This window comes from Acomys russatus, chromosome 4, assembly GCF_903995435.1.
Source record: "Acomys russatus chromosome 4, mAcoRus1.1, whole genome shotgun sequence".
Classification (NCBI taxonomy): Eukaryota; Metazoa; Chordata; class Mammalia; order Rodentia; family Muridae; genus Acomys; species Acomys russatus.
Window position 1 is genome coordinate 193170 of NC_067140.1, and position 25477 is coordinate 218646.

The following is a 25477-nucleotide window of genomic DNA, read 5'->3' on the forward strand; positions in this document are numbered from 1 at the left end:
ACAAATACCACATTGGCCAACCATGGGCATAGACGTTTAATCAATTTCTCACACAAGAGGTAACAGCAAGTAGTAGAGTTGTGGTCATGTATTGTGGCTTCAAGGGACCTCATGCACATGGCAACAGATGGCCAGCCCTAGAACCTGCCCACCCCCACAAGCTACCACAGTGGCTCCGGTGAATTGAGGACTGAAAGATGTCATTTCCCAGCAAAGACTGCCCTGCCAGAGGGAGGAAACAGAGGGGTCCCCTGCTCACCCTCAACCAGATACTGCAATGCAAGGCGGTAGAAGCCTTTGGAAGGATAGTCCCATGTAGTCTGTCTGACAACTCACTCTCCTTTGGGTAGCACTTAATACAGATTCTGCCCTCAGGCTAGAGCACGGCTCCTACAGTAGGGAGACTAAACCTCTTCCTCACTAGGCTGCTGTAGCAGAGTGAAAACTGGGCCCCACCACATGGCCAACAGCTGAGTAGCTGAGTCATCAGCCAGGCAGAATATCCTTAAAGTAGCCAACTCTGGACTCCAAACTGACTCGTACCATGTTTACTTACGAAAAAGTAAGGCTTTAGCTAGTTTCAATTCCTCAGGAAGTGTTATTTCCTATTGAAAAAAATGGGGGGGGGGAGGACCCCAGTCCTTAACCAAAGCCTCAAATAGAGGTGCTGGGTCTGCATGACACCCACATGGTTCCACAGATGGCTACAGAGGCATGGCCTACATGGGTCAACAACCCATACACCCAGCACAGCCCAGGGCAGAGGACAGAAAGCTGTGAGCATGAAACCTGAAGAAATGATTCTACCCAGCAGGGCCAACAGGCCCACACACTAGGCTTGGCCATACCCTACAGCCAGTGACCCGGGTCCTAGCACAACACAGGAATACTGGCTTCATCTCAGACCCCAGATCTAAAGGTTCAAAACTAAAGACTTAAGCTCACTCAGCCATGTGCAACATTTCAGGGGCTCAGCTTCACTCCCTCCCTGCTCATCCTTTGGGGATGAGGGGCTGAAGCTATGGGGAACACCTCTGCCCATCAGTACTATGAACTCTGCAAGAGTTCTTTTGCAAGAAACCAGGAGGATGCTACACACTTCTTCCTTATCCAGGACCTCAAAACCATTCCCATGGGCCCTCCTGGAAACATAGCACTTCAGACAAGCAGGACCAGCAGCTGCTTGCAGTGCCTGAAGGCTGGCATGGGCACAGAGTCACCCAAACAAGCCGCTGGTCTCGCTGTATGGGGAAATTAGTCCTTGGGGAGGTTGGGGGGTGGGATCTGCAGGTCGGAGGGCTCTACGCCCCAGATTTCCCGTGCATACTCAGTGATAGTCCGGTCACTGGAGAACTTTCCAGAGCAGGCAATATTCCTGATCACCTTCTTAGTCCACTCCTTGGAATTCTGTCAGGGGAAGAGGAAACTGATTAACCTTGGCAGAGCTAAGAGATCCTAAGAGACTAAACTTCTAGAACATGCGTACTGTTAACTGATGAGCTCTGAGCCTTGGGGCAACCCAGTGGTAGCAGAGATGGCAACCATGTGCTCATAGAAAGGCCCTCACTGGTCAGGAGAGTGACACTAGATGTAAGGGACCAGAAGCTTAGGACAGGGGCACTTCCTGTCCTGAAAAGGCTTCTAACATTAAGCCACAATATTAAGCCAGGAGCAGGACCAGGAAGTAACTGCCACAGGCAGACTAAATGTCCTAAAATGACCAAGCACTCTCCTCTGAGACTCCAGCCCAATTACTGTTTCCTCTAGAACTTCAAAACTGTCCCCAGATTATAGCCCCTAGACTTCAATGACAGAGACCTTCTAGGAAGGGCTTGACTCCTCTGGGTCAGACTTGCAGGTTCCTCATCTATTCGTGGCTATCAGGAGAGGTCTCCCCCATGACAACTAATGACAAGAGAGCTGACCTAGAGATAGGCTGAACATACAACAAAGCACCCTACCCACTCTGGTCTCAACCATAGGTTGAGAAATGGTCTAGCCCAACAGGCCCACATGTACCCAGCTAAGCACATCCTACAAGTCTTGATGGTCCACAAGCCTTACCCGGTACAGATGGTCCACCTGGGCCTGGCACTGGATGTAGGCTTCATAGTCTGCAAACACCTTGAACCTGAAGCAGGAATAGGAGGCTGGGTCAGGGCAGCAGGAGCATCGGATGAGGGGCCCAGCCTAGACCATACTGCATTTCCCAGAGAACAGTCTCGCAGCAAGATTAGGAATGGCTGGCCCAGGCCAATCCCCTCATATCCTCCCAGCTCTGCTGGGGCCAAGGTGTAAACTATCCTGCTTGTGGGTGCCAGGCTGCCCCAGGTCCACATGGCCACAAGTGTCTCTGGGAGTCCTTATGTTCTGGGGATGCTTTTTAGAAAGTCTGGTTTTAACCCAACATATCTTTTAAGGAAACTGTCATTTCCAAAACAGGTGTTAGAACTGCAGATGCCCAGAGACAGCTACAGACCCAAGAGCAGCAAGCCCACAGTACATTTTACTGAGTCAGAGGCATAGTTCACTATTTAAAAAGTGCCTCCAAGGAGCTGGAGAGATAGCTCAGAGGTTTAGAGCACTGTCTGCTCTTCCAGAGGTCCTGAGTTCAATTCCCAGCAACCACATGGTGACTCACAGCCATCTATAATGAGATCTGGTGCCCTCTTCTGGCTGCCAGGAATACATGCAAGCTGTATATAAAATAAATAAATAAATCTTTAAAAAAAAAAGTCCCTCCATCATGGGCCCCAATAGGGTCCCACTCCATGCTGGGCACATAGATGGAGCCATGATCTAGTCTGATAAGCCAGTGGGTGGCACAGTCTTCAAATAACAAAGGCACCAGGGGGAGTAAAACTGGATTCAACTTTTTTTTTTTTAAGATTTATTTTTTTATTATTATGTATACAGTGCTCTGCCTACATGTACATCTACAGGCCAGAGGAGGGCATCAGATCACATTATAGACGGTTGTGAGCCACCATGTGGTTGCTGTGAATTGAACTCAGGACCTCTGGAGGAGCAAGTCAGTAGATTCAACTTTTACCAGTGGGGTAACACTACCCTGAGGCATCGATTTCTTTGTAGACCTGCCATGTAACTATGTTGGTTATAACCATAGCATGTATAATCCCTCAACAAAATACTAACTACATTATAAGCTTGCAGTGTAGCAAGTTGATTCCATTTTAACCAGCGACTGTCCTTATGGACTAATATTTGCCACAGATAGATCCATATCCTCCTTGCCACCACTCTACAAGCTCTCTAGGCTGTCCTGCCTACTCTCCTGAGGTCCCCTGCTGGTCTACAACAGCCCAGGAACAAAAGCTCCGCCTTCCTCTTGTTCACACTGTGACCAGTGAGTTCTGGAGACTGGGTGGTGCTGCTGGCTATTTCTCATGGCTCAGGGTCCCCGAGGCCCAACTAGGCTTTGACTCTGGCTGGGTAAGGTCTCCTGGACTGAGGTGGAGAGAGATCTTAAAAACACAAGTCTAACCCTCCCAACATGGAATTTTCAGCCCACCAGGTGAATCCAACTGTCTCAATGGTGGGACCAGTTGGCCAACTTAGATAGCCAAAGCAATAGAGGCTGTGTCCTACCTGTCATGGTACATCAGCATATTGACCACATCCTTGAAGCAGTCTGGATCTTTGGGAGAAAAGAAGCCACTGCTCATCTGATCCACAGCCTGCCTCAGCTCAGGCAGGCGCTCATAGAATTCTCTGGCATTGTACCTAGGAGGATGAGCTCACTTAGCACCGGGCAGCCCAGACAAGCAGCCTCAGAGACAGGTGGCGGTGCCAGGTTATGCTTGACAAAGCCTTTACCCTGTAGCAACCCTTCCTAGTGGCCAAAGGCATCAGCTACTGACCACACACACATGGCTCCCAGGCCCTGGTTAGACAAAAGTCAACCCCCACTCCCTTTACTGTTCAGAGACATGTTACATGGATATGTATATTACACACAAGGCTCCCTTCAATCTTTCTGCTAGAGAATTCAGAGCCCACACCACAAGCTTACCCCTGGAAAAACTCTGAAAAAAAAAAAAAAAAAAAGGACACTGAGAGACATGACACGGGACCCTAGAATGAAAGAATTAAGCCAGACAGGGTGACAAAGCCTAAGAGGACAAGGAGGGACATGCAGGACATAACGAGCTGAGAGAAACCGAAACACCCTACATAGCACTTGGGTGACAAGGACCGTTTGATCTCACTGCTGCCTAAGGTTTCACTGACGTCCCAGGAGCTTTGAAAAGCAATTAGACTACATCTTTTAAATACTCTCAGGGGCCAGGATTCTTCATCAATGTCAAGGTCAGGAAAAGCAACTGTCTTCAGATCAGAAATGGGGCTATGTGACGACCGGAAAGGGCGATACAACAACGTGTCACGTGATGACCACATCCACCAAGGGCAGGAAAGGGCGATACAACACAGGCTTTAATATCGACATGCACCACCCAACAGTCGGAAGCTGGAAGAGTGGGAGACAGACGCTCTCTGTACTGTTTGAGATTCTCTGCATTTCATTTCAAAACGGAAAGGTCTGCAGACTGGCCTGGCTGGCCTGAGTAGTAATGTCCCCCTAGGAGACCTGTAACTGGGTCATCAGCTGACAGGAGTGCTTGTCCTAGGGACATGAAAGAGCAGCCAGACTCCCTGGGACCTCATGCTCGGTGCTTATGAATGGACTCAGTGAGCACTCTGTCCCTGCGTCAGCTTCCTACCAACCACCCTTCACAGCCCGCTCCCCAGAGCTGCCACACACCGCACAAGCAAAGGAAGAGACACATACCCTTTCTGGTCCAGGGCCTCAACATCCTCCACTCGCATACCAAAGATGAAGAGGTTCTCCTCCCCGGCCTCCTCAGCCATCTCCACGTTGGCGCCATCCATGGTGCCAATGGTGAGAGCCCCATTGAGCATGAACTTCATGTTGCCTGTGCCTGAGGCTTCAGTGCCCGCAGTGGAGATCTGCTGTGAGAGGTCAGCAGCTGGAATCACTGCAGGGAGGAAGGGGCAGAGAAAGACAGGATGGCACCTCAGCCCAAGGCCTGCTTCATCCACCCTTCCCAAATTCCCTTTTTCACCCTTTGGGGCAGCTTATCCCTATTGAGGGTGATCCTAGGACAGGAACCATAGTCTGAAGCCACTGAGCTGGCTGCCGAACCAGCATGGACATTGACCACAAAGTAGCCACCTGAATTTTTAAGACTATTCTTCTGGACCAGCTTTGCTGGTCTAAGAGGGTCTAAGATGGAGACCTTCAAGGGGAATCCCCAGAATGGCACAGGATTTTTGTTCTGGAATTTTCTTTTAATTATTAAAAATTGCATATGGGCACTTTTCCTGCATGTCTGTTTATGTATCCCATGCATGTCTGGTGCCCTGGAGAGAGCTTTGGGTCCCTACAACTAGAACTGCAGATGTTTGGGAGCTCCCATGTGGATGCAAGGAACCAAACTAGGATCCTTTGGAAGAGCCATCTCAATAACCAGTTCTGGGATTCTCAGGAACCATGCCAGTCAAGTCCAGCGGGAGGACTGGGCCCTGGTTCCCTGACATTCACGTACTTCCTCCTTTTGACACTGGTCTCTTACTCTATTGTAACACACTCCTGATTAGCCTGAGAAGGACTGAGATCCTACAGAGCCAGACGACGCAGAAGGCTGAGTCCATGTTCATGTGCACAGGGGCACATGCAGGCAGCCAAGTACTGCAGTCTCTTCCACACTCAGCAGGCTGGAAGGGACATAGCCTTGGGTCACTGCTCCAGGGCCTAACCTGGCTGGATATGTCATCTCAACATCTACAACTAAATACAAAGCTGCTGCTGCCTCCCCAACCCTGATGGCAGTCACTCAATTCAGCCAGGACCAGAACCTCAATGGGAGGACGTGCTAAAGGTCAGGGTCAGAAGCCTAAAAAGGCATCTACAGCCCCCCAGATCCCACAGTCTAGCTGATGACAGTTGTATGTTTCCAGAGAGAAAGTGGGGGCAGACCCTGCCTGAGCCCCAGGCTAGTGCCCTGTGGCCAATTCTGTAGACAAGCTGGAGCCAGATGGGCTCAAAATTAATGAATGGTGAGCAGAGCTCCAGGCAGCAGAAGGGCACAAGATGCTTTGGTGACAAGTTCCACCAGGGTCCCTACCTAGCAGCAGTTCCTTGAACTCACCAAGGGACCTCAAGCATTACCCAATAGCGGTGGGAGTAACATGAGCATGCCAGCAGCAGCTGGACCAAGGACCAGACCACAGTGCAGTGTGTGCTCACAGGGAAGTGGGCAGCCCAGGCTCCAGGGCTTCCTCCTGCAGTGTGGGAAGCAGCGCTGTGAAGCCAGATGTGCAGAGGCAGAGGGAGTGGGGTGCCCAGGCAGACATGTAGAGGGAGTGGGGTGCCTAGGCAGACATGCAGAGGGAGTGGGGTGCCCAGGCAGACATGCAGAGGCAGAGGGAGTGAGGTGCCCAGGCTTGGCCTCCCTGCCAGCCACCTAGTTAAGAGGTCAATGAACACCATATTCTGGGAGAAGTCCCCAGTAACAGCCTACGTAGAACAGCCGCAAACCGAATGTTCCAAACAAGCTCTAAGGGGCTAGCACATGACAGATGAAGAGTACACCTCAAAGGGCCAGGCAGTGAGAGGAGGAGTAGGGAGGGAGGAGAGAAAATGTGAGCACAGGGTTCGAGGAAGGCTCTGGGAGGTCAGAGGAGTCACATTTTGAGCTGAGGCAGCAGCAGGAGGAGAGCAGTGAGATCCAGGCAGGTGAGAGAAGGTCCAGATGGCAAGAATGGTGGTAGCTCCGCCTGTGGTGTGCAAAGGTTCTCAGACATACTAATGATACACTGCTGCCCTGGCAAGGCCTAGGTGTCCAGGGCAGAAGCTGACTTAAGTAGAAAACAGGCCTGGTCAGCACTGACAAGCCTCCACCCAGCCCCACCAAGAAGCCAGTCAAGGAGTTCAGGGCTACCTTTCTCAGCTAAAGACACCCGGTAGTTCTCCAGGAAGATCACTCTGAGCCTGTCGCCCACAACTGGGTCATGATTGACAACATCTCCAATGGATGTGACCAGCTTGATGATCATCTTAGCCATGTGGTAACCGGGAGCTGCCTGGAAAGAGAAGGGTGGGAGTTAGGAGAGTTTAGCATAAATACCAGGCTCAGCTTCCAAGAAGGGTCCTCGGAGCATCTGGTAGCATTCCTGGCTCCTTGGCATGTGACACAGGGACCCATGAGCCTTGGAGACCTGTGTAGGACTGGCCAATAGACTGCAGACCATGGAGGTCGCACCTTTAATCTCGGCACTCAGGGGGCAAAGGCATGTGGGTCTCTGTAAATTCAAGTCTAGCCTGGTCTACATAGTGAGTTCCAGGAAGCCAGGGCTACTAACAAGATAGTATGACATCCAATTTTGCTTTCAAAATACCAGATGATGGATGTGGGCAGAGGCCAAACAAGATAAGGCAAGCGGACACTGAGCCTGCCCTGACCCTCCAGACTCTACGTAAGGGGAGAGGATGGCCTGTGGCTGATAGCAGCACTTGGGCCTGCCTCACTCCAGCCATGAAACACCACCTACAGCAGGAATGCCGTTTGTGAGAAGCCGTCCCAGGGCAATCTCTCAAAAAGAAACTACACTCCAATAGCTCATAGCCTCTGACAAGTCCCAGCCACTAGTTGATTACAAGGAAGTGGCAAGCATGTCCGCTGCTCCTGGGACGTTATGACAGTGAGTAAAACCAACACAAACCATGTTAAACCTAGTGTGGCCTCACATGTGGCAGATGAAACGGTCACAGCCATGTCTCCATGTCTCCAACCACAACTGTACTGTGAAATCCTGGAGGCAGAGAAAGGATGTGGCGAGGGGGCAGTACGGGGGTGGGATGGAGGTATGCTCCATAAAGCCACTGGGATCCAGCCCTTAGATTAGGGCTGGGGATCCCCTAATCCTGAGTCAGGCCAGCAGGACTGAATGAATCCACTTGCCTCATATTCTGCTAATTGTGTAAAAGGTTTTTTCCCCAACCTGGCTCCTCAGGGCCAGGGGCTGCTGGGAGGTGTGTACTGACACTGCTTTCTGAGTAGGCAGGCCACTCAGTGATAGGTCAGGAAAGCACAGGCTTCCTGGGCCCAGCACCAAGACAAGGAAGGAGGAAGAAGTTACCTCACCTTGCCACCGATCATAACAGTCCTAGGCACAAAGGCCTTGGCTGGATCCTTCTTTATTCCTGGAGAGTAAACAGAAGAGGCAGCTTTACCACATGGTTCCTGCCCAGCTCTCCAGGGTGACCCAGAGACTGGCACATTCATCAGGTTGTGTTTTGACCTAGAAAACACATAGCTGTGGCCGCAATCCATCTGTAGAAACCTGTTACTCAGAGGAACAGGACCTCCCCCCTCAGCTTTGCACTTGCATGCCAGGCTGTTGGAGGAGGTGATCCAAAACCACTGACAACAAACTATGCAGTATTCTGATCTTGGGAAAAGCCACTCATGTGGTTCCAAAAAATGCCAAACCAGGAACTGCTTGCCTATGGTCATGAGGACTCAAAGCCCTGTATGTGACAAGCACTGTGTTCTCAAAACACTTTATTATCATTATTGTTGTTGTTATTGTTATTACTGTTGTTATTGTTCTTTTATTGTTTTATTTTTGTGAGATGTGAGTGTGGGTGTGCTTGCGCCACCATCACATGTGGAAGTTGGTCCTCTTCAGCTAAGGAACCAGCTAGGGACAGAGCAGGCTGTTGTGCTTCTGCAGAAATGCTCTTCCTTGCCGGATCACCTTGCCAATCCTTAAAACATGTTTTAAACACACTGTATTGATGATACTAAGAAAAGGAGGATGTGAAGCTGGGCATGGTAGCACAAGCCTTTAATCCAGCACTTGGGAGGCAGAGGCAGGCAGATCGCTGTGAGTTCGAGGCCAGCCCTGGTCTACAAAGTGACTCAGGACAGCTAAGGCTAATACAGAGAGACTCTGTCCTCGGGGGAAAAAAAAAATAAGAAAGAAAGAAAGAAAAGAGGATGTGACTTCAGGATTGTGGTCTGGCACCATCAGCCCTTGAAGGGTGAAAGTCTCCCCGCTGCCTGTGTCTGCCATGTATATCATTTGGAAATGGCCCCCAAAGACCTCTGTGCCAAAGGCTAGTCACCAGCATGCACTGCCACAAGGAATGTAGAGCCTAGTAGGCCTCATGGTAGGAAGTTAGACCATAAGAGGTGTACCCTTGAAGGGGACATTGAGGGAGGCTTTCTCCTGTTTGTCTACTGGCTGTCATAAAACCAACAGGCCTCTCTGATGCATATGCTCCCACTGTGAGACACTGTGCCATCACAGGGCCACGTGGCTGAGCCAGGACACCCTCTCCTTAGAAGTTGACATTCTTAGTATTTTGTCACTCCCAAAGGTTCGTGACAGGCTGAGAAGCACACACCTGATGTCTTCCTGCAGAGACCTGCTCAGAGGACTGAGCCACAGTGGCCAGCATACCATCCTTCACACAGACTAGAGCCATCCAGCAGCCAAAGCTAAAGAATGGGGTTACTGTCCGTTCTGTGGGAACATAGCTGTGTTACTTCTGAACTTCCCACTTCTGGAAATCAGGTGGAACAACATGAAGAGAAGAATACAAAGGAGGCTGGGCAGGGCGGCCACACCTGCAGGCCAGACATCTGAAAGGCCGAGGAAGGAGTTTTCCTTTTTTCTTTTCTTTTTTTTTTTTTTTTTTAAATCCCAGTTCAGACCAGCCTTGGGCAACAACAAGCAAGAGTCTTTCTCTTAGTACAAACCAACCAACTAACCATTCAAACACACAAAAAACAGCACAAATGAATGACTGAGTGGACACCAGGCAAACTTCAGTTCCTTAGTAACTCCTACCAAGGATGACAGGTGGTAGAAGACACCGGGATCTCGGGAATCTAACAGGCCCTGTTGCAGCCTGTGTAGGATAGTGCCTGCTCAGGGTGGGCAGACCTCAGCCGACCACCCACAAGGCTGAGGGCCATGTGCTGAGGAAATGTGGCTCTGACCCGGGAAGGGAGCTGGGAAACTGCCCTGGCAGATGAGCCTCCTACAGCATCTTCCTGGGCACCAAGTTCACCCTGAGCCTCAGGAAGAAGAGCAGCCTGGCAGGGTCAGACACCAAGACACAACAAAGAATCTATGTGATCAAGAAAACCAGAGAGCAGAGCTGGAGAGACGGCTCTTACAGGGGACATGGGTTTGATTCTCAGCACCCACATGGCAGCTCTAATAAGTACAATCTTTCCAAACAAGACAAAATCATATAGAAAATAATACGCTTAAAACAAAAACTAAACTACACATAAGACTTTGTCTGGGAACTCTACAGAGCCCTGCCCTATACTGAAGCTCAACAGACTGTTCTTGGCCCCCACCAACACAGGCCTGTGTTCCAGGGCTTGCTGGTTCTCCAACCTTAGTTGTCCTCCACCGCCCGTCTGTCCCCCCGCCGCCCCCTCTGTCTCTGTCCCTGTCTGTCTATCTCTCTCTCTGTGTCTGTCTCGCTCTGTTTCTGTCTGTCTGTCTCTCTGTCTTCTCTCTCTCTCTCTCTCTCTCTCTGTGTTTCTGTCTCTCTGTCTCTGTCACACACACACACACACACACACACACACACACACACACACACACACACGCACGCACGCACACACGTGCAATGGGGACCTGGAGCTTACGGTTGTACAGGGTGATGATGTGCAGGCAGTTGAGCAGCTGTCGCTTGTACTCATGGATCCTCTTCACGTGCACATCAAACATGGAAGCAGGGTTGATCTTCACCTTGTACTCCTTCTCCAGCTGGGCAGAGAACTTCAGCTTATTTTCCTGAGAAACAGAAGACGGTCACTATACCGACAGGGGAACTTCTGCAAGCTCGCCCAGGCCCACCAGCACAGCCGCTTTCACCTGACCCAGGAAGACTCTCTAGGACTTGGCATGGACAACACTGGGAGCTTAGAGACCAGAGCTGGGAACAGAGGTGGCACTAGGAGAGAGTGGGGAGTAGGGAAATATGGATGACAAGGAAAATGGAGGTTCTAGCTACACAAATAAATGGAAGAACTATGGCCAAGTGCAAACCTGAAGCTCTATAGAGAAAAGAAAACAAAATAAAGGGAACTACAAGTGTGACCCGCAGGCACAAAAGGCAAGCAGGGCCCAGTGGGGGTGAGGCAAAGTGGCCGAAGAGACTGAAGTGGAAACCAAGCCTTGGAAACTGCACTGCCATGGGTACCCAAAACACGACCTCCTGCTGCCCCAAATGCTGGGGGCCAACATCCCTGCCAGATGGAATGTGGAGGGACATTCCCTAGGTTCTGTTGAACTGGAGATGCTAGTGACCTGGCCAGGGTCTAATAGAGGCCACAGCTTCAGCCTCCCAGATGAAAATGGCCTGTCCCGGCCAATGGCTTCCAGAGGCTTGCTGCTGATGGAGGCACAGGGTCCCGTGAAGGCTCACCTGGCAGGGCTGCACTCGCTAGTTGTTGCAGGACCCCGAAGATAAATGGGTCATTATCTGGTGAGCTGAGTGAGGTCCTGACCCCCAGGGCTCCCAAATGCCTACCCAAATCCCTGGTGCTTAGCCTGAGGGAGGCAGACTGCAGGCCAAGGAAGCCTACCTGCTTGACCTTGGCTACGTCTCTGATGAACGCCTCATCGTCGACCAGTGACAGAAGCTTCTTCAGTTGACTCAGATCAGTCAGGAAACCTTCCCCGATTCTCTGGGTCAAGAAGACACATGACGTCTGTTCCTCATGCCTCAGCCATCACTGAGCTTGTCTCTATCTGTCACCCGTTTGCCCTACTTTCCCTGGGATTTTCCGAAGCAAGGCCAGGTACTGACCTCCACAATAATGTCTGCCAGCCCTGGGTTGCACAGCAGCAGCCACCGTCGGGGTGTGATACCATTGGTCTTATTCTGGAACTTCTCTGGCTCCAGCTCATAAAAGTCCTTAAAGCTGTGAACACAAAAGAAGCAAGGACTTATCACAATGCTATGAACCTAGGCAAGCCAGAAGCCTAAGATCTTCACAGGAAACTGCTGAGAGGCCCGGGGAGTCAGCACCTTGATTTTTCTGAAGCGTGAAAGAGCATGGCCCAGCACAGAAAGCTGCACAAAGGCAGGGTGTGGGGCCTGACATGTACTGCTGTGGGCCTGTGTGACATAACGTGCTAGGTGGTTAGGACTTGACTGTTCCCAGACAATCTACAAGAAACAGTCGCAGTCATCAGAGTGGACACTGAGAAAGCTACAGAGCTTAGACCCTGCCCGCTCACTTCCCATATGCTGAGAAGACACCCAACTCAGAAGTTTGTATGGGGGGGCGGAGAATACACAAGTACTGGGCCAAGCCCCAGAACACAGAGGGCTTTACCCTGACTGATGTGGCTAAGGGCCCCTTCCACCCACAGTTGCTGCTTTAACTGGCACTGTGGCGGGTCCTCAGCACTCTGTGAGAGGATGGGAGGAAGGAACTCTTTAGTTATGTCACACTCCTCACCTCATCTGCAGGGCCCAGACACTTAGCCTCACGTGAGGCATTCATCGTGCCCGAACAGCAGCAGATGCACCTTAACTAGATACTCCCAAGAAGGCAGGAGCACAGGAGGGGTGACTGCTGGCAGCCAAAGAAGATGTCTCTCCAACGTCACTCATCCAGTTACCCAGTAACATACTGGTACGGCATAATACGGTGGGGGTTTTGGGCACCTTACCACGTCCACAAGTGACTGAGTGGCACAGGAGCTATGTGCCACACCTTGGTCATGTTATATGTAGTGGACAAATCAAGAGTTGGGCTGAGGGTCCAGAGAGGAGGCCCTCACTCACACAGACTGCTTCACAATCTCGGAGTGAATTCTTGCCACACCGTTCACAGCATGGGAGCCAATTACACACAGATGCGCCATGTTGATTCTCTTGCAGTCTCCTTCCTCAATCACAGACATCCTCCTCAAGCGGTCCACATCCCCAGGAAACAGGGCAGCCACGTGCTGAAGCGAAGAGCACAGGGCAGAGACAGGCTGAACATTCCACAGCAACTGAGGTTGCTCCCTAGGCCCAACGACAGCCCACATGCCTATAGGATGGATGGCCCACCAGTGCTGAGCTGTGACGCCCCTGACACCAGCCCAGTGCCTTCACCCAAAACCTAGCTTAGATGTACTCATGGGGGCCTTGAATCACATATTTTACCCACATAAGGACCCAGGACCCATAGGGCTGTCCTATCTGAGGATATCAGGACACCAGTGGGGTAGCCAAGTGGCATCCAGTTTATGAGGAGAGAACTAGCCCTTGGCCCCCCGTTAGCCTGAACAGCATGAAGCGATTGTTTCATTAGAGGGATGGCTGTTCTTTCCCCCAAAAGGTTGAAGAAGTCACAAAAAGCCTGGATATTGCTCAGTGATAGAATGACACAGCAAACTGCACACGTGCAAAGGCATGACAACTACTTCCAAACCAGGGACGTCCCTGCTCCTGTGCCACCATCCTCAATAATATTGAGTAATAGAGGACAGATAGGCAGGTTCTCTTTCTTAGTTGCCTGGAGCTGTCAGGACACCTCCAGCGTAGCCAGGAAAGACAGATTTATAGCTGCTCAGACTGGATCTTTTAAAAAAGATCTTCATTCAAGCTTCCCTTAATACAGAGCAGTGGTCTCCAGGACAACCACCGAGAGCCCTGCCAGTGACAGTCTTCAGCCCTCACAGTAAAATGCATCCTCTGGCAGGTAGGATGAGGCCAGTGTAGTGGAGCTGTGCTGTGTCCTATCCACTCTCTACCCCTGGCCCACGCTCACATCCAGTGCCTCTGGTTGATGGCATAGATGATCTCCAGGTGCCTCGGCAGCAGCTTCTCAACATGGACACTGGCCAGCGCTCCAAGGCCTCAGGCAGCACAGTATGGTTGGTGTAGGCACAGGTCTTCTTGGTGATCTCCCAGGCCTACACACGGAGAACAGCAGATGCCCAGGGACACACTGGCGCCAGGAGGGAAGGCCCTCATCCCACCCTGGCTCTCCGCTCTCCAGGCATGTGGTCAGCTCAGGCTAGTCACCACACTGACGTGACCACCTAACTTTCACATCCCACACGTGTAAACACACACAAACTACCCTACTCCCTGGCTCTACTCCCTGACAGTTACCTGTTAATTTCTCCTTTGCAATCCCTCAGCTGAACTACCAGACAATGGAACAGTTTTCTGCTGGTTTTCATTAAACTGACACTGCGCTGCTCTATCAAAGATGAGGACCAAGGAAAGCTTCTAGTCAGTCTTCAAATATGAACACTGCAGACTTCCTGACTTCTTTTTTCCTCACTATGTAGCCCAGGCTGGGTTTGAACTTGTTATCTTCCTGGTTCACCCTCCTGAGTGCTTAGCACCACCACAGCCTACGAATACGTTTCTGAACGCTTAACACTTCAGGTTTGTGTTTTTAAACAGGGTATTACCATGTAGCCCTGGCTGACCTAAAACTCACTATGTAGATGAGGCTGGCCTTGAACTCATAGAGACCTTCTTGCCTCTGCCTCCAAAGTGCTGGAATTAAAGACATGTGCCACCATGACTGGCCAGACTTCCAGGGATAAAACATGCACAGTATCCCTAAAGTCCTTAGCCTTGTCTCTTCTGTCCCATAATCCTTGCCCCCACTATGCCTCTGTCCCACAGAGCATCCTTCTCCTGGCGCCAGACTCTTTCACCAGGCCCTTGACACTCTCAAAGGTAAATCCTCATGTGTCTGAGCCTGGGAGAAAGGCCCTGCTTCCTAGGACTAGGTCAGCCTACCATGTGTGGCACAGCTTGAGACCTACCAAGGATGCCATCACCCAACCCTGGTCCAAGAAAGACACCATCTTCCCTTTTCTTTCTTTCTTCTTCTTTTTCTTCTTCTTTTTTTAGTTTTTTACGATAAGGTTTCTCTATGTAACAGCCCTGGATGTCCTCGAACTCACAGAGATCTGCCTGACTCTGCCTCCTGAGTGCTGGGATTGAAGGCGTGCGCCACCACGCCCAGCCTGCCTTCCCTTTTCACACTCACCTTGTCCCAGTCAACCTTCTCCACATCAACCAGGATTCGCATGAGCTCAGGAATGGAGAGCGCAGGGTGGGTGTCGTTCAGCTGGATGGCTACCTAGAGTTCACAAGGGTTGCTGCTCAGTTGTCTCACTCCTCACACGTGAAGAAGACAGCCTAGCAATGCCCTCAGGAGGGGCCCAAGAGCTACAGGGTCAGGAAGGTGCTGGCTATGCAGGTAGCTGTGACCTCCAGTTAACTGTCCCCTTGAGTAGATGCGGCCTGTAGGCAGGTGTGTCCGGAGACTAAGGACTTCAGATGAGGCTCCCTTACGATGGGACAGTTCTGTTTAGCATACTGACATGAGCCTGCCACACACTTCAGGTGCTTTCCCAGTGACCTCCCTGCTTCCACTTCTGACACACAAGGGCTGCACTGGCTTCCGAAGTGACCCCGAGACCCAGGACACAGGGCCCACCTCCTCCTGCCCCTCCCAAACACGAGGAAGTACCTCAGAAGCTGGAGGATGTCCCCTCCCTATGACAACAAGCTCGTTCTCTTCACAGACCTTGTCTGGGAATGTCTCGAAACAGGTTCTCACTGGGGTCCCGGCAGCCGAATCTGGAGGACTTGAACCTTCGGATGATGTCCTGGAGGGTGGCAGCCACCACAAAGTACTCCTGCCTTCAGCCGGAGCTCCTTCCCCTCGAAGAACTGTAAAGGCAGCACTGATACGGCAACCCGCCGCCCTCACAGTAGCTCCGAGGCTCTGACGGTCTGGAGGGGCCCTCCACTGGCTTGTCCCTAGCTCCCTGGGGTCATTGTTTATCCTCCAGAGGGCAAAGTCCTACTCACGGTGACAGGGCAGAGGACTGCATGGTCCAAAACCAGCCTGCCTGGCAGCAAGGCCTGCATGTCCCACCCTCTGCACAGGGTCACCTGGTTATAAGGCGTATGTCTATCAATGAGAGGGACAGGCCCAGGTATGGGGTCCCATGCTACGCAGAACCAGTTCTGAAGACAGACCCCACAGGAGGCAAGTTCTCGAATGTATCTAGTTTCCAGGACAAGAGCATTTGGTTTGGACCTCCAGCACCAATCCCTCTGCTACTACGTGCAACAGAATACTTTGCGAAAGAAAAGCTTCGCAAAAAATAAAAATAAAAAATAAATAAAAGAAAAAAGAAAAGCTTTGCTTTAAAGAGTGCACCACCACAGGCATGGTAGCACACCGCCTTTAATCCTAGCACTTGGGAGGCAGAGGCAGGTGGATCGCTGTGAGTTCGAGGCCAGCCTGGTCTACAAAGTGAGTCTAGGACAGCCAAGACTACACACAGAAACCCTGTCTCGAAAAACAAAAACAGCCGGGCAGTGGTTGTGCACACCTTTAATCCCAGCACTTGGGAGGCAGAGGCAGGCGGATTGCTGTGAGTTTGAGGCCAGCCTGGTCTACAAAACAAGTCTAGGATAGTCAAGGCTACACAGAGAAACCCTGTCTCAAAAAATAAAATAAAATTAAAAAGAAAACCCCAAACAAACAAGAAAAACAAAAACAAACAAACAAACAAACAAACAAAGAGTGCACCACCAATCAAAATAGACAAATTTTGATGATTTGCTTTTTGGTGTTGGGGACTGAGCCCAGGGCCTTGGGGATCCTAAACACATGCCTTACCAGAGCTACAGCCCTTCCAGGGCTCCTCTGACAGTAACAAGCCACCAGATGCTAGACCCAGATAGGAGCAGAGAAGTGAGCTGTGACCACCACCTCGAACGTGACAGGCATGTGTTCTGGTACTGCAGCCAGATGGGTGTTGCCACCGCATGTGCACACAGCCTCCAGCTTACATGTCTACCCTTTAAGAGAGTCACACTAGCCACTCACATTGTCATTGGGATACAGGACCCTGGAGATGTTCTCAGCCAAGTTCCTGTCCAGGACAGCTTCAATGTAGTCGCCAACATTGACTAAGGAGAGACAGAGCCCTGTCAGTGCAGCCTCCTCCCAGACCTACAGGTGTTCAGCAGCTTCCTGGAGAACCTGAGATGCCCTTGGGCCACTGTCATCTTCATCCTCAGTAGAGGATCTACCTCCCATCTCACAGTGCCTCACTCCCACTGCACACTGCTAACCCCAGCTCTTTTCTTGAGGACATGACCCCACTAGCTGGAGTCTGGTGTCCTGTCCTCACTACCTCTTGTTTGCAGGGGAGCTGTAAGGGCCACACACTTCACAAGACCACCCCCCACCCCCCAGCCCCCTACCCGGCAGCAGAGAGTATAAAATTAAGAACAGGACACCTTAATTTCAGCACTTGGGAGGAAGAGGCAGGTGGATCACTATGAGTTTGAAGCCAGCCTGGTCCTACAAAAGTGAGTCCACGACAGCCCAGGCTACACAGAGAAAACCCTGTCTTAAAAAACAAAACAAAACAAAAATAGGGACAGGAGCAGTGAGGGTCCAGTGTTTGGATGAACAATCTATAAACAGACAAGCACACGGGAGCCATAGTGGGAACTTACAGTCCTTCAGCTTGAAGTCATTGGGCGCCTTGGCGGACCAGAGCCTCATGGTATTGACAGTGTTGTTCTTATACCCAGGAACTGGGGTGTCATAAGGCATGGCGAGAACAACCTGGCCAGAGAAAGCACACTTAGGGCTGAGTCTGCAAAGATCCCCTTCCTGCCCCGCCACTATTCCCTGGCAGGGCAGCTCCCACCTTCTTCCTTTTGCTGAACACATTCATCTACCAGAACATTGCCAGCCAGCCACCCCTGCACTCTCAGGGTGCCGTCCACCCACCCTGAGCAAGGCCATCTGAGGGATGCAGCCATCTCTGACATCTTCCCCAACCCACACGTATGCCTCCTAGCTTCACCTACTTGAGTGCTGGCATCAGCTGGACATCTTCCCACGCAGCCTCTCCAGGGCCACGCACGAGCAACCCAGCTCTCTCTCCACGTACCCATGCTTCTCCTTACCCACCTCTGCCTGCGCAAGTCCACGCCCTGGCTAATAAATCCTTTTTTTTTTTTTTTTTTTTTTTTTTTTTTTTTTTTTTTCGGTTTTTTTGAGACAGGGTTTCTCTGTGTAGCCTTGGCCATCCTGGACTCACTTTGTAGACCAGGCTGGCCTCGAACTCACAGCGATCCGCCTGCCTCTGCCTCCCGAGTGCTGGGATTAAAGGCATGCGCCACCACGCCCGGCTCTGGCTAATAACTCCTATGGACACCCACTCCCACTTCCCAACATCTTCAGCAATGCTCTTCTTGTTGGTTGCCTTGACTATACCCTCCATGTACCAAAAATCAGCCCAGACAGAAATATAGCCATTCTTCCGTGTTCCCTCCCACCAAAGCCAGCTAAGCAGCTTTGCAAAGTCAGGTAGCTCTGACAATCTGAAAAAGGGCAGTACGTCCAGGCCACCAGGATTAACAAAGGTACCACCTTTGTCTTCCTATTTGCTGCCCAGCCTCTTTCCTGTCCTATACACGCTTACCTTACAGGACAGGTCCAGCCACCCCACTCCCCTGCCCAGTCCTCAGAGCTAAGGCTTGCATCATGTATGCGGACACAAGCACCAAAAGCACACACATTTAGAACAAAGGGTTGTTTCTCTGCTTTTTCAAGTTAAAACCCGCTTTTGTGTGTGTGGCCTGCATAGTATGGCTCTAGACTGCTCTGGCTCCAGGGGTCCTATTTAAAACTGTTTTGGAATGTCAAAGAACTTCCCCATCAAAGGCTCCTATGTTTGCTCACCCCTCTACTTCACAGATAACTGAGGTTCACTATTCTCATCTTGCTGCCTGCACTCCCCTCCTCCAAGGACAAGGCGTGTGTTCCAAGGCCTGGAGTTGATATGTCCCCTTGTACTACGTCTTCCCAGACCAGTACCAGACAGGGGCCAGCTGGGAGGGAGGAACACTGGCTAAAGCCTGGCATACCCACCAGGAGTTTGGCTAGCTCAGACACTACACAGAGCCATGGGTCAGGAGAGGTACCAGGAGACAGCAGCAGTCAGTGCTCCGCGATTTATCTGCGAGTTGTTTTCATTCTCCTGGGCCTATGCCTTACTCCCCATCAGGACATGGCTCAGCTCTGCTATTAACCCCTAGCACTGTGTCATCTGGTAACACAAAACATTCTGGCTGCCAGCATCAACCCTAACACACAGCGCTGGCTACACGGTCAGACTGCTGTGCGAGGTGCATCGCATTCTACTCCAGGAACACCCGCCAGAGTGCAAATGTTGACATCTGTATGAGAACAAACTCTTCCTTGGGTTTTACCTAAAGCCCCTCAAGGAAGCAGTGACAACAAAGGCAGCCCTCTTGTTCAACTACAGTGTGCCCCTGGGCCAGGCCTCCATACCTGTGTGTCCAGCCACAGGACACCATCAGGGGTGTGTTCCACCCTCCCATAGAAGTGCACAGGCAGCATGTACTCTGGCCGTGCTTTCTCCCATGGGTTCCCGTAGCGCAGCCAGTCATCTGCTTCTTCAACCTGAAGGGGCAGCCAGGAAGGAGATTCTCAATATGAAGGAGACTCTTGGCCTGGGCATGCAAAATGCAGAGTCTGCACAGTGCCTGACACCAAAACACCTAGTCAAAAGTTCCAACCCAGTCAGACCACATGCACTACGAAAGTAACAAAGTCCTACACAATCCAGAGAAAGACACCTAAATAAAAGGACACTTAAAAAAAAAAAAAAGACACTAAAAATTACCCAAGTGAAGGACTGATACCCTTGCTCTATGGGTAAACTTTGGGAAAAAAATGCCAACAGAAGCCAAATACACACACACACACACACTTATAGGAAATATTCAGAGCAAGCAGACTCACAGGACAGAAGACACAGGGTTAACAACTGTCAGACAAATGCAGAATGTTCTGGAGAAAGTCACTAAGTCTGGCCTCCCAAGTGTGAACCTGCCAAGAATGACATCACACCTCCACCGAGCTGCTGCGGCTAAGGTGGGAGGGAGGCCAGAGAGACAGTTCAGCAGTTACAAAGCTTCCTGAGCGAGCACAGGGACTGGAGTTCAGATCCCCAGAACCCACAGCAATTATGGATGGCCAGGATGGACACACCACACACACACACACCCCACACACAATTTGTACCCATACACATGCCAGAAAACATGAATATATACATGCATACCATACACACACACGAAGACTGAAAAAATGGGGAAAATGAAGCCCACTGCTTGGGGAAAAAGTTACCTCAAATTTAAAAAGGACAGTCACAGTGCAGAGTTAAGCATGGTGGCACATTCCTATAATCATAGCACTTGGAGGTGGAGACAGGAGAAGGAGGAATTCAGAGCTAGCTTCAGCTACTAGTGAGTTGAAGGCTAACCTCGGCTAGAAGGACAGCTTTGGCTATATGAGGCCTTGCCGTTTAAAAAGAAAAGAAACAAACAGAAGCAAAGAAAGAAGAGCAGAGCAGAGCAAGCCCTACAGTCAGAGCAGACGCAGTGTGCACGGACATGGGGCTGTGGCCTGGCTGGTACTCCACACTGCTGCTGTTTGCACAGGCCATACTCAGATCCGTCATTTCCCCAAATGTAGATCAGTGACTATGCATAACCCACTCCCACCAGGAATCTAAAGTCTCAGTGAAACAGGTGTTTTCGCCCTCTGAATTTATAAACAAACCGTCCCAGCATGCTACTCCAAAGGGTTTGTTTGCTTTAATTTATTTTGTCTTGAGACAGAGTCTCATGTAGGCCAGGCTGACCTCAAACACAACCTGTGGCTGAGGGTGACCTTGAACTCCTGATCCTTTAGTCTCCTCCCAAATTTGGGGATTGCAGGAGTGAGTTACCATGTCCCCTTAGAAAGTGCCGGGGATTGAGCTGGGGCCTTGTATTCGGTAGGCAAGTACTCAACCAGTGAAGCTGCATCGTCTCAGAAGGGTTTTTTTTTTTAATGGTTCTTGCACAGAAGTTAAAAAAAAAAAAATCTCTAGAGAAGTGTATCCAGGGTGCCCAGGAAGGTGACCCAGAGTCAAACCATGCATCGAGCTCTTCGCTCCCAACAAGACTCCAGTGCACGGTGATCAGTTGATCCTGCCTTTTGACCCTATGGTGGTGGCAGTCCCTGCTTCTGTGTGTCCTGTAGAGCAATCCCAAAATCAGCTACAGCAGCAGCACCTACCAAATGCAGACATCAGCAGGCCCACCCTCAGGCCAGGCTCCTCACTCCTTCCACCAGAGAGCTCAGCAGGTCACAGCCCTGCTCGCCACTTGTTGCTATCCAATCGCTGCCGCAGCAGTGCTGGGAGTGAGGACAGAGGATGGAAACCAAAGCTCTAATAATCACTTCCAGTCTACTCTAGTCAAGTCTATTGTTTTCAGACAAGGTTTACTATCTAGACCTAGTTGGCCTAGAACTCAAAAGTAGACCAGACTGTCCTTAAACCTGTCTCTAGCCTTCTACAGGGCTGGAATTACAGGCTGCATGAACATGCCCAGCTTTGCGTAACAGCGATACCCATGTCCGAGCATCCCAGGACATGATGGCTCAGGGTTCCTGGCCATCACTTGTTGGTGGCCCTGTCTGGGGTCTTCTGAGACTCAAATGAAGCTGTATGTCGCCACTCCACATGATTTCCCTGTCACCAGTGTTTGCCAAGGACTCACACAGGACCAGCCTAGCTCTCTCCAGGGAGTATGGAGCACAGTCAGATGAACGCCACCATGGCACACTCACGTGCACGGCACACTCACGTGCACGTACAGATGAGGCCTGGAAGACAAGAGACACCTAAGCTCACCCACCTGCCAGCCATTGACAATCTTCTGGTTGAAAATCCCAAACTCATAGCGGATGCCGTAGCCGTATGCAGCGAGACCCAGGGTGGCCATTGAATCAAGGAAGCACGCTGAAAAATCAAACCCAAAATCACAGATCATCACCGCAACTCAGGCTGCTGGACACCAAGGTGCCACTGGGATCCAGCCAGGGAACTGACAGAGAGCCAGAGATAACCACAGCAACCTCAGGTTTCACAAATGGGTACAGTGGAGTCCCCTTACCCAAGAACAGGTGACCAAAGTGAGGACTCCCAGAGACCACGGTCAAATGCCCTCACTGCCAGCTTGCTCTCAAATGTGCAGAGACCTCTGTGCACTTTACTTTATGTCTTATCCATGGAAATCAGACACAGAAAAGGGGCCAGTGATGTACATGGGCCAGAATACTAAACCCAAGTTCCACAGTGCCACTAGGCTCCCCAACATCAGCTGGAGCAACGTATCACCAAATAGAGCTCTTGTTTTGTTCCAATCAAAACCCCTGAGAGCTGGGCAGTGGTGGCACACGCCTTTAATCCCAGCACTCGGAAGGCAGAGGCAGGCAGATGACTGTGAGTTCGAGGCCAGCCTGGTCTACAATTGGAGTCCAAGACAGCTAAGGCTACACAGAGAAACCCTGTCTCAAAAAAACTAAACAAACAAACAAAGAAAAAAAGCAAAAAACAAAAAACCCCAAGAGAGGCTGGAGGGGATGGCTCAGTAGTTGAGAGCACTGGCTGTCCTTGCAGAGGCCCAGGTTCACTTCCCATCACCCACATGATAGCTTACGACTGTTCTTAACTCCAGTGTGAGGAGATCTCATGCCCTCCCTCTTCTGCCCTCTTCTGCCCTCTGCAGGCACCAGGCATGCATGCAGTGCACACACAGACGTGCAATGCTGGCAAAACACTGATACACACAAAATTAATTTTTTTGAAAAATCAATTTTAAAAAGTTCCTATAATAATGACTTCCCCAAAATAATAAGTGTTTTTCAGGCCAGCCAGGGCTATGAAGTGAGGACCTTTTCTCAAAGCAAACAACCCAGAAAGCATCTTCTGGCTTAAAAGGGGGGAGGGCTGAGGTAGAGCTCAGTGGTACAGCCTTGTCAGGTGTGTGCAAGGCATCCCCAGCTTTACAAAGAGGGGGAGGAGGAAGGAGCTGAGGAAGGAGACAGAAGCAAGGGAGAAAATGGGGACAGTGCCACAGGGAACACTAGTAGATAGAGCACTAATGCAGACACCTGCAAAGAAGAGGCGCAAAGAAGGCCTGGACACCTGTGCCAGCCTGGGTCTTCTGGGAAAGAAACAGACCAATGAAGCCACAATGGACTCACATAAAGTCAAAGAAGAGGCTGGCAGGGAGAGGGAGGCACCCAGGTTCAGGCCGTGGAGGGCAGGTGATGGTGCCTGCTATTGGTGAACATGAAAGCACAGTGATCAGCACCGAGGCAAAGGCGGGACAGCCTGAGCTCAGAGGTGTGTCCTCCAGGCTGCTGTAAAGCTTGTTAAAGAACATGGGGGCTTCCATCCAGGAAGGAGGACCACAGGCTCTGCCTCAACAGAGCAAAGACAATGCAAGACAGTGATGGCCACGTGACATGAGGGCTGGGCAAAGAGCAGCTGGGACACCTGAAGAAGTGGACTTGCTCACAAAGCCAGCACTGTGCCTGGCCTGACCTGCAGCCTCTGAGGGGAGGCAGTAAAAGGTAGGGGGTGGAGTGGGCTGTGGAAGTCATGTCTTTATGTAGATTCAAGTACAGTTTGTTTGCATAAGAAACATGATGCTGGCCAGGCAGTGGTGGCACACTTTAATCCCAGCACTCAGGAGGCAGAGGCAGGAGGATCTCTGTGAGTTCGAGGCCAGCCTGGTCTACAACATGAGTTCAGGACAGCCAAGGCTAAACAGAAAACCCTGTCTTGGAAAACAAAACAAAAACAAACAAACAAACAAACAAACAAACAAAAAAGAAAAGAAAGAAAAAGAAGACGAAAGAAACATGATGCCTTAGAGATCTGAAAGAATTAGTTAAAATCTGAAAATGCACACATACATTTTAGAGCATATCTCAGTTTCTGAATAGGCTGGGCCTATTTCCAGAAAGGCTGGCCCTGGATACCCTCCCTCCCTCATCCCACCACAAAGCCAGACTTCTGTTTCAGCTTCCATGTTCTTTACTTAGCTTGTTCTGCCCCCAACAGTCTGTAAAACAGTCCAAGAAGAAAACAACACAACTCAAATATTGTAGACAGAGAAAGCAGCATGGCCCAAAGCTTGGCCCTGTTCTCACAGAACCATCACAGCCTCACGGGGAGTGGCCAAGGCTCCCAAAGCACTGGCTTTGGACCCTGGACCGTGGGTAGTTCTTGGAACCCTCGACCCAATGCTGACAAACGCAGCCTTCATGATAACTACTAAGTGCCTCGAGGGAAAACAGTGTGCATCTTCCACTTTTTTCTAACGACAGCAGATTTTGACACAAACACATTTGCCCATGCCTCTGAGAGAGGCCAGTTTACAGTGACGGATGGCTCTCAGGAGTCCATGGGACACTGGCCTTGCCCTGTGATCCTCCATCAACCCAACAGGATGCAAGAACAGATTACCTGCCAGCCTGCCCAAGCCACCATTCCCAAGGCCAGCATCCTCCTCTATTTCCTCTAGCTCTTCCAAATCCAATCCCAACTGCAAAACAAAAACAGGTGACATTTCAATACTGTTTACTGCTGCTCCTCCAACATAACTATATATATATATTCAGTTTGTTTGTTGTTCGAGACAGGGTTTCTCTATGTTATCTCAGTTGTCTTGGACTCACTTTATAGACCAGGCTGGCCTCAAACTCACAGCAATGCACCTGCCTCTGCTTCCAAGTGCTGGGATTAAAGGTGTGCACCACCATGCCCGGCTAAAATTAGATATATTTAATGGGGCGTGGTAAACAGAAAGCTTCCCAATCCAAGGCCAGCCTGCTATAGTGGAAAGTTTTGATATCTTTAAAAACTCAGTTATGTTGCCCAGGCATGGTGGCACATGCTTTAATCCCTGCAATTGTGAGTTCAAGACCAGCCTGGTCTACAGAGAGAATCCAAGACAGCCAAGGCTACACAAAGAAACCCTGTCTCAAAAAACCAAAGGAGAGAGAGAGAAAGGGGGTGAGGGGGAGATACTTATAAACTAAAGGAAATTTAGGAGATGTATTAACCATTTTCAAACATTCTGTTCTAGAAGTTCTACAGCAATCTGGGGCTGGAGAAATAAGTCAGCATTTAAGAGTACTGGCTGCTCCTCCAGAGGACACAGGCTCAGGTTCCAGGACCTACATAGTGGCTCACAGCTAAGTCTATAATTCTAGTTCCAGGGGATATGATGCCCTCTTCTGGCCTTGAAAAGCACTGCATGCACATGGTACATAAAACACCCATACATATTTTTTAAAAAGAACTCTGCCTTGAGGCGGTGGTCCATACCTTTAATCCTAGCACTTGGGAGGCAGAGGCAGCTGGATCTCTGATTTTGAGGTCGACAGAGTAAGTTTCAGGACAGCCAGGGCTACACAGAGAAACCCTATCTCAAAAAAAAAAAAAAAAAAAAAAAAAAAACAAG

The 25477-nt window shown here is 50.5% G+C and overlaps 1 protein-coding gene across 1 annotated transcript in view; it reads right to left on the reverse strand.

Moving 5' to 3' along the window:
• Nucleotides 1–444: 444 nt before the first annotated feature.
• Nucleotides 445–25477, reverse strand: part of Pygb (glycogen phosphorylase B) — a 41495-nt gene continuing 16462 nt past the window's right edge. The window contains 21 exon segments of the mRNA XM_051143455.1: nucleotides 445–1407; nucleotides 2065–2131; nucleotides 3610–3744; nucleotides 4811–5018; nucleotides 6984–7125; nucleotides 8187–8245; nucleotides 10719–10866; nucleotides 11661–11762; nucleotides 11885–11999; nucleotides 12872–13041; nucleotides 13850–13905; nucleotides 13908–13989; nucleotides 15090–15182; nucleotides 15633–15668; nucleotides 15670–15747; nucleotides 15749–15778; nucleotides 16950–17032; nucleotides 17588–17699; nucleotides 19437–19568; nucleotides 21857–21960; nucleotides 24478–24556. Of these exon segments, the coding sequence (XP_050999412.1) occupies nucleotides 1255–1407; nucleotides 2065–2131; nucleotides 3610–3744; nucleotides 4811–5018; nucleotides 6984–7125; nucleotides 8187–8245; nucleotides 10719–10866; nucleotides 11661–11762; nucleotides 11885–11999; nucleotides 12872–13041; nucleotides 13850–13905; nucleotides 13908–13989; nucleotides 15090–15182; nucleotides 15633–15668; nucleotides 15670–15747; nucleotides 15749–15778; nucleotides 16950–17032; nucleotides 17588–17699; nucleotides 19437–19568; nucleotides 21857–21960; nucleotides 24478–24556 (2184 nt within the window). The 3' untranslated portion in view covers nucleotides 445–1254.